This window comes from Ranitomeya variabilis, chromosome 2, assembly GCF_051348905.1.
Source record: "Ranitomeya variabilis isolate aRanVar5 chromosome 2, aRanVar5.hap1, whole genome shotgun sequence".
NCBI lineage: Eukaryota > Metazoa > Chordata > Amphibia > Anura > Dendrobatidae > Ranitomeya > Ranitomeya variabilis.
Genome location: NC_135233.1, coordinates 863,858,035 through 863,866,858, shown reverse-complemented (window position 1 = coordinate 863,866,858; position 8,824 = coordinate 863,858,035). Strand labels below are relative to the sequence as shown.

The following is an 8,824-nucleotide window of genomic DNA, read 5'->3' as shown; positions in this document are numbered from 1 at the left end:
CTGAGCTCCTATGTATAATATCTATGCTGAGTCACTGTATTACCTATACACTATACACTGTATACTATACACAAAGCTCCTGAGAATGGTGGCACGTATGGTAATATTTGTGTTACTAGTATTGTGTTTTTTTAATTAATGATCAGTATTGTAGTATTTGGTCACTATGTGATAGTAATATGGTTTCCGGTCATGATGTGGTGATATTTGTGATGATATTTGTCCCTATTATATGGTAATATCATCAATATATGAGGATAATATCTGGTCTGGTCAGGGTGTAGTGGTATTTTCACCCCTGTATGTGGTATTATTTGGTCACTATGTGAAGGCAATATGGAATCTGTTTATGTTGTGGTTGTATTTATCCCCTGTAAATGGTATTATTTGGTCACTATGTGGAGGTAATATGTAATCTGGTCATGGTGGATTGTTATTTTGCACACATATGTTACTGAGGCCAGAGATATATTGCAGCAGACAATTTAGATGACAGATGGATAGGAGGTCATCCTTTCCAATTTGAGAAGGGTTTCTTTAGTTCTAATTGTAAAAACTTGCAGAAAACCCTTTAAAACAATCCACCATACTAAGAAGTGACTGGGACAATGTGTGGCGGACAGGAAGCAATGAGACTACGATACTTTCTTATATTTTGTGGTTGAAGAAAATGTGAGTGAAAATGGTCATGGCTAGCAAAAAAAAAGAGTGTGTTTTTATAAATAAGTGTGGAATTTTAAATGTGCAAGGAATTTTAAATGGGCGTGGCTTCCAAACACAACAGGGAACCTATTGCTAAAAAATTCAACCCCAAGTTTCACACAGTACCTGTATCTATTATTTTATGTAATACATTCACATCACAGTTCATGGTCATAAAATCAGTTGGCAAAATTCAAATTAGGTGCAAATGGAAGGTTTTTTCAGACACTTTCCAGACATTTCAACTGTTTGTTGTCCTGTGAAAACAAAGAAGTCTGCTCAAAGAGATGTAATTTGCTGAATTATACTCGTGTACCTACAGCATACATCTTTGCAGTTTCTGTCTGAGGAGATGAAAACTTGGTTACAGAACTTCTTGCACGAACATAAGTTTTTCTAGAAGAATACGGATGGTTCCTTGCATATCTTGATTCTGAAATAAATATATACATGAATGAACTTCTGCAACAAGTTAGTTAATTTTGCTAATATTTTTATAAATTATTGTTATGCAATTTACATTTTTCCCTTTTTATCTGATTACATGCCTCATATGACATAAAAAATACACTGTATGCAATGGATTGCAAAAGCATTCAACCCCCTTGGCTTTCTACCTGTTTTGTTACATTATAACCTGTGTTTAAATATTTTGCAATCCGATCTGATGCATTAGCACTAAATATTCTAAGTTGGTGAAGTGAAAAAAATACAGGTAAAATTAAATGTATGGGAGCAAATAACTAAAAATTGGTATGTGCATATGTATTCACCCCATTTGCTTTAAAAATCCCTAAAAATATCTGGTGCAAGCAATTACTTTCATAAGTCACAAATTTAGTGAAAGGAAGTTCACCTCTGTGCAATCTAAGTGTCACATGGTCTGTCAGTATACAGGTCCTTCTCAAAAAATTAGCATATAGTGTTAAATTTCATTATTTATCATAATGTAATGATTACAATTAAACTTTCATATATTATAGATTCATTATCCACCAACTGAAATTTGTCAGGTCTTTTATTGTTTTAATACTGATGATTTTGGCCTACAACTCCTGATAACCCAAAAAAACCTGTCTCAATAAATTAGCATATTTCAACCGTCCAATCAAATAAAAGTGTTTTTTAATAACAAACAAAAAAACCATCAAATAATAATGTTCAGTTATGCACTCAATACTTGGTCGGGAATCCTTTGGCAGAAATGACTGCTTCAATGCGGCGTGGCATGGAGGCAATCAGCCTGTGACACTGCTGAGATGGTATGGAGGACCAGGATGCTTCAATAGCGGCCTTAAGCTCATCCAGAGTGTTGGGTCTTGCGTCTCTCAACTTTCTCTTCACAATATCCCACAGATTCTCTATGGGGTTCAGGTCAGGAGAGTTGGCAGGCCAATTGAGCACAGTAATACCATGGTCAGTAAACCATTTACCAGTGGTTTTGGCACTGTGAGCAGGTGCCAGGAAGCATGAAGTGCTCCAAAATCTCCTGATAGCTAGCTGCATTGACCCTGCCCTTGATGAAACACAGTGGACCAACACCAGCAGCTGACATGGCACCCCACACCATCACTGACTGGGTACTTGACACTGGACTTCAGGCATTTTGGCATTTCCTTCTCCCCAGTCTTCCTCCAGACTCTGGCACCTTGATTTCCGAATGACATGCAAAATTTGCTTTCATCAGAAAAAAGTACTTGGGACCACTTAGCAACAGTCCAGTGCTGCTTCTCTGTAGCCCAGGTCAGGCGCTTCTGCCGCTGTTTATGGTTCAAAAGTGGCTTTACCTGGGGAATGCGGCACCTGTAGCCCATTTCCTGCACACGCCTGTGCACGGTGGCTCTGGATGTTTCCACACCAGACTCAGTCCACTGCTTCCTCAGGTTCCCCAAGGTCTGGAATCGGTCCTTCTCCACAATCTTCCTCAGGGTCCGGTCACCTCTTCTCGTTGTACAGCGTTTTCTGCCACATTGTTTCCTTCCAACAGACTTACCATTGAGGTGCCTTGATACAGCACTCTGGGAACAGCCTATTTGTTGAGAAATTTCTTTCTGGGTCTTACCCTCTTGCTTGAGGGTGTCAATGATGGCCTTCTTGACATCTGTCAGGTCGCTAGTCTTACCCATGATGGGGGTTTTGAGTAATGAACCAGGCAGGGAGTTTTTAAAAGCCTCAGGTATCTTTTGCATGTGTTTAGAGTTAATTAGTTGATTCAGAAGATTAGGGTAATAGGTCGTTTAGAGAACCTTTTCTTGATATGCTAATTTATTGAGACAGGTTTTTTGGGTTATCAGGAGTTGTAGGCCAAAATCATCAGTATTAAAACAATAAAAGACCTGACAAATTTCAGTTGGTGGATAATGAATCTATAATATATGAAAGTTTAATTGTAATCATTACATTATGGTAAATAATGAAATTTAACACTATATGCTAATTTTTTGAGAAGGACCTGTATACACACCTTTTCTGAATGGCCATGGAGGCTGCAACACCATTAATCAGAAGGCACCTGTCACGCTCATGCCCAGACTGGTTGGCGCAGGCGTGCAGGGGTGTGGCCAGACTGGACCACAGACCAAACTACCCTGGAAGGGGTGTAACTAAGTAGCTTCCATGGTATTCGCTGGAGCCTCTGATGGTGAGGTCAGGCTTGTGAGGCAGGAAGCTACCAGGTACCACTCCAGGGTGGTGTCTGGCTGTGGCTGCTGATCCCACCGGGGGACCAGAACATACTGTAGATAGGCAGACACAGCTGGCACTCTGGCAGACAGGCGGGCACGGCTGGGACACAGGCAGGCAGACAGGTACAACAGAGACACTGAAAGGCACGACTGGGACACTGGCAGGCAGGCGGGCATAGCTGGCACTCTGGCAGGCAGGCGGGCATGGCTGACACTCTGGCAGGACAGTCGGACAAGGTTGGTACACTGGCAGGACCAGTATATAGGCTGATATATGAAAACAGGTAGGAACCTGTTCAGACAGGAGGACTTATGAATGGGTAGAGAAAGACTGCAAGAGCAATTGCAGAGCGGAAGCACGGGAGGCGGAGCCAAGAGCTGGAGGCAGAGCCAAGAACAGAAAAGCAGGAAGTAAAGCCAAGATCTGGAGGCGGAGCCAAGAACAGAAATGCAGGAGGCGGAGCCAAAAGCTGGAGGCAGAGTCAAGAACAGAAACGCAGGAGGCAGGGCAGGGTAGAACCGCAAGGAGCGGAGCATGGAGCGGCAGAGCGGAGTCACAGAGTGCAGAGTCAAGAGCAGGGCAAAGCCACAGAGTGCAGAGCAGGGAGTCGAGCAAAGCAAGACACAGAGTGCAGAGCCCAGAGCAGAGTAAAGCAGGACACAAGAGTACAGAGCCAAGAGCATAACAAAGCAAGGCACAATGCAAAGTGGAAAGCAGAGCAAAGTAAGACACAGAGTGCAAAGCCGAGTGCAGACCAGAGCAAGTCACAGAGTGCAGAACCAAGAGCAGAGAAAAGCAAGACACAGAGTGCAGAGCCGAAAGCAAAGCAAAGCTAGATACAGAGTGCAGAGCCGATAGCAGAGCAAAGCAAGACGGAGTGAAGAGCCGAGAGCAGAGCAAAGCAAGACACAGAGTGCAGAGCCGATAGCAGAGCAAAGCAAGACACAGAGTACGCACAGCAGGGAAAGGAAACAAGGCAGGGAAATAAAATTACACAGGAACTTTTTGGCCACAAATGTGAGCGCTATGTCTGGTGCCAAAACAACACAGCTAATCACCTCAAGATCACCATCCCCACAGTGAAACATGGTGGTGACAGCTTCATGCTGTGCAGATTTTTTTTTTGACAGCAGGGATTAAGGAAAATGGTCTGAGTCTAGGATGGTATGAAATAAAGGGATATTCTTGAGCAAAACCTGTTTCAGTCTGTAAGTGATTTGAAACTTGGACGGAGGTTCATATTCCAACAAGACAATGATCTAAATCATAATGTTAACCCCTTCATGACCTTGAGATTTTCCGTTTTTCCGTGTTCGTTTTTCGCTCCCCTCTTTCCCAGAGCCATAACTTTTTTTATTTTTCCATCAATATGGCCATGTGATGGCTTATATTTTGCGGGATGAGTTTTACTTTTGAATGACATCATTGGTTTTAGCATGTGGTGTACTAGAAAATGGGAAAAAAATTCCAAGTGCAGTGAAATTGCAAAAAAAGTGCAATCCCACACTTGTTTTTATTGGCTTTTTTACTAGGTTCACTAAATGCTAAAACTGTCCTGCCATTATGATTCTCCAGGTCATTACGAGTTCACAGACACCTAACATGACTAGGTTATTTTTTATCTAAGTGTTGAAAAAAAATTCAAAACTTTGCTAAAAAAAAAAATATTGCGCCATTTTCCGATACCCATAGCGTCTCCATTTTTCATGATCTGGGGTGTGGTGAGGGCTTTTTTTTTGTGTGCCGAGCTGGCATTTTTACTAATACCATTTCGGTGAGGATACGTTCTTTTGATCGCCCGTTATTGCATTTTAATGCAATGTCGCAGCGACCAAAAAAACATAATTCTGGCGTTTCAATTTATTTTTCGCAACACTGTTTAATGATCAGGTTAATGCTTTTTTTATTGATAGATCGGGCGATTCTGAATGCGGCGATACCAAATATGTGTAGGTTTGTTTTTTTTTTTAATTGATTTATTTTTAATGGGGCGAAAGGGGGGTGATTTAAACTTTTGTATTTTTTTAAATTTTTTTCACATTTTTTTTACTTTTTTTTTTTACTTTTGCCATGCTTCAATAGCCTCCATAAGAGGCCCTGCTACATAGCAGCGATAATCAGATCGCTGCTATGCAGCAGAAATGCAGGTGTGCTATGAGCGCCGACCACAGGGTGGCGCTCATAGCTACCGGCGATCAGTAACCATAGTGGTCTCAAGGACCTCTATGGTTACTATTCAGAAGCATCGCTGAGTGATGCTCTCATTTCCGGTCACCTACGCCCCCTATTTGAGGAAGCCGGTCAGGCGAAACGGCGCTGTCGGGGTCGCTGTGGAACATTATTGGCATAGGACACTTATCCATGTGAGTTTACAGATTCTCATGCACGGTTCACTTTAGCACTGCACCGTGCATATTTGCATCAAATGCTTGGGTTATTATTGGTACCTTGGGTTTTTTTACTTGTGCCCCTCTAACCACATCCGCTTTAGCAAGCTTGCTTCATGAGACTTGTATATTTATTTTGAAAATGTTTCAGTGTACATAGGAAATTATTTTCCATGTTTCCATGTTTTGCTGGCTGTGCGTATACCTGTTATTTTGCATTAGCTTGACAGGATTGCAGCTCTCAGAGGCATTTACTAGTTGCTTTGCCATGCTATCATTTGCATAGCTGATTAGTGGTATATGGAGGGAGTTATAGCATTTTTTCTTGAAGCGGTATGTGTCATATAGGGACGTAGGAAATTAGTTTTCACGTTTCCCTTTTCTGTATATTGCTATTATTCTATATTTATGTTACATTCTCGTTTTGGTACATTCCTCAGCTTTAGATGTTATGATACATCTTTAGACATTTTGCATGATTTTCTGTCCAGCCTATAGTTTTGTTCTCAGCACATATTGTTTTATATGAATATTTCCTGTTGTATATGTATTTTTTTAATATATTTTCATTAAAAATAATTTTATATCTATTGCCTTTAGCCTTGTTTTCCCAGTTCACTTATACATGGGTAATTGTATCTAATATTGCGGGCACATGTCAGCTGTTCAAAACAGCTGACATGTCCCAGCTTTGCTGCGGGCTCACCGCCGGAGCCCTGCATCAAAGAGGGGGATCTGACCTCAGACGTACTATCCCGACCGAGGTCAGAAAGGGGTTAAAGCAACACTCGAGTAGTTTAAGGGGAAACATGTAAATATTTTAGAGTGGCCTATTCAAAAGCTAGACCTTAATCTGATTGAGAATCTGTGGTCAGATTTGAAGATTGCTGTTCACCAGAGGAAATCATCCAGCTAGAAAGAGCTGGAACAGTTTTGCCTTGAAGAATGGTAAAACACCCTAATGGCAAGATGTGAAAATCTCATAGAGATTTATCCAAAATGACTTGCAGCTGTAATTGCCACAAAAGCAGGCTCTTCAAAGCACTGACTTTAAGGCCAGGGTCACACTAGAGAGGATTACGGATGAGGGAGAGGCGCAGAAATAACGCATTGCACACGGACCAATGTTTCTCTATGGGGCAGCTCCCCTCACCCATATATTTCTCAGCCGTATTTTGTGGGCTGCGAAAATTACAGCATGCTGCATTTGTCAGCATATTGCGCAAAAATCCACCAATGAAAGTCTATGGGGGCGAGAAAATACGGATTACACACGGACCATGGGTGTGACTTGCGAGAAATACGCACCGGTGTTCTATAGAAAAGCCAATAATTCAGTGCGGTGTACAGTAAAATCACACTGACATGTTAGAATAGAATAGCCAAAATAAATGTGTACACATAGAATAGGTGTATATATACAGGGGTTGGACAAAATAATGCAAACACCTAACGTTTTGGTATCATAATCTTCGAACGTGTGATAAACATGCAAACCGTGACATATGGTAATGTTTTGTAGTTGATTATATGTGTTATGTGATATGTGTATGCAAATTAACTGTTTGTTTTGCATAATTGTAAGAACATTGATGAGAACCTGATACCAATGGCAGACCTCTCGGATTTTCAAAGAGGCCAAATTGTTGGTGCTCCTATGGCAGGTGCTAGTGTAACAGAAAGTGCCCGAATGCTTGGCGTTTCAAGAGGTACTGTCTCCAAAGTAATGACTGCGTTCGAAAGAGAAGGAAAAACATCCACAGCAAAGCACAGGTCCGGCCGAAAGTCAAAGTTGACTGAGAGAGACCTTCGGACTCTAAAGCGAATTGTGAGAGAGGATCGCAAGACCACGGCTCCGAAAATCACTGCTGAGCTCAATGAACACCTACAGAATCCAGTTTCCACGAAAACTGTTCATCGGGAGCTGCACAAATCTGGATTCCATGGAAGAGCTGCAATTACAAAACCGCTGCTCTCAAGGACAAATGTTTCCAAGCATTTAGAGTGGTGTAGAAACCTCCAGAATTGGTCCCTCGAGCAGTGGAAACATGTGATATTCTCAGACGAATCATAGTTTACCCTCTTTCTGACCTCCTGCCGAGTGTACGCTTGGAGACAGCCGAAAGAAGGATTCCATCCAGACTGCCTTCTCCCAACCGTAAAACATGGCGGAGGTTCTGTGATGACCTGGGGTGCTATTTTGTGGAGATCCGCCGGGCCAATGATATCCTTTCATGGAAGAATTAACAGCCGAGATTATTAAGGCATTTTGGGCGACCAAGTGCATCCAATGGTTCAAGCACTGTTCCTGGAGGGGAACGCCATCTTTCAGGATGATAATGCACCAATTCATACAGCTAGAATCGTTAAAGCATGGCACGAGGAACATTCTAATGAAGTTGAGCATCTCATCTGGCCCCTACAATCCCTAGACCTCAACATCATTGAGCATTTATGGTCGATATTAGAGATTCAAGTTAGACGTCGATTTCTGCCGCCATCGTCGCTCAAAGAACTGGAAGGTGTTTTAACTGCAGAATGAGCTAAAATTCCTTTGGAAACAATTCACACCTTGTATGAATCCATACCTTGGAGAATTGAGGCTGTAATCACCGCAAAAGGTGGACCTGCACCATATTAAACTAACTTTTGTTGATGTTTCCAGGTGTTTCAATTATTTTGTCCAACCCCTGTATATATATACAGTACAGACCAAAAGTTTGGACACACCTTCTCATTTAAAGATTTTTCTGTATTTTCATGACTATGAAAATTGTACATTCACACTGAAGGCATCAAAACTGTGAATTAACACATATGAAATTATATACTTAACAAAAAAGTGTGAAACAACTGAAATTATGTCTTATATTCTAGGTTCTTCAAAGTAGCCACCTTTTGCTTTGATGACTGCTTTGCACACTCTTGGCATTCTCTTGATGAGCTTCAAGAGGTAGTCACAGGGAATGGTCTTCCAACAATCTTGAAGGAGTTCCCAGAGATGCTTAGCACTTGTTGGCTCTTTTGCTTTCACTCTGCGGTCCAGCTCA

At 41.6% G+C, this 8,824-nt stretch overlaps 1 protein-coding gene across 1 annotated transcript in view; it reads right to left on the bottom strand.

The window, feature by feature from the left end:
• Window positions 1–223: 223 nt before the first annotated feature.
• CLDN16 (claudin 16) overlaps window positions 224–8,824 on the bottom strand; it is a 457,823-nt gene continuing 449,222 nt past the window's right edge. The window contains exon 6 of the mRNA XM_077290299.1: window positions 224–1,135. Within this exon, the coding sequence (XP_077146414.1) occupies window positions 1,005–1,135 (131 nt within the window). The 3' untranslated portion in view covers window positions 224–1,004. The remainder of the gene's footprint in view (window positions 1,136–8,824) is intronic.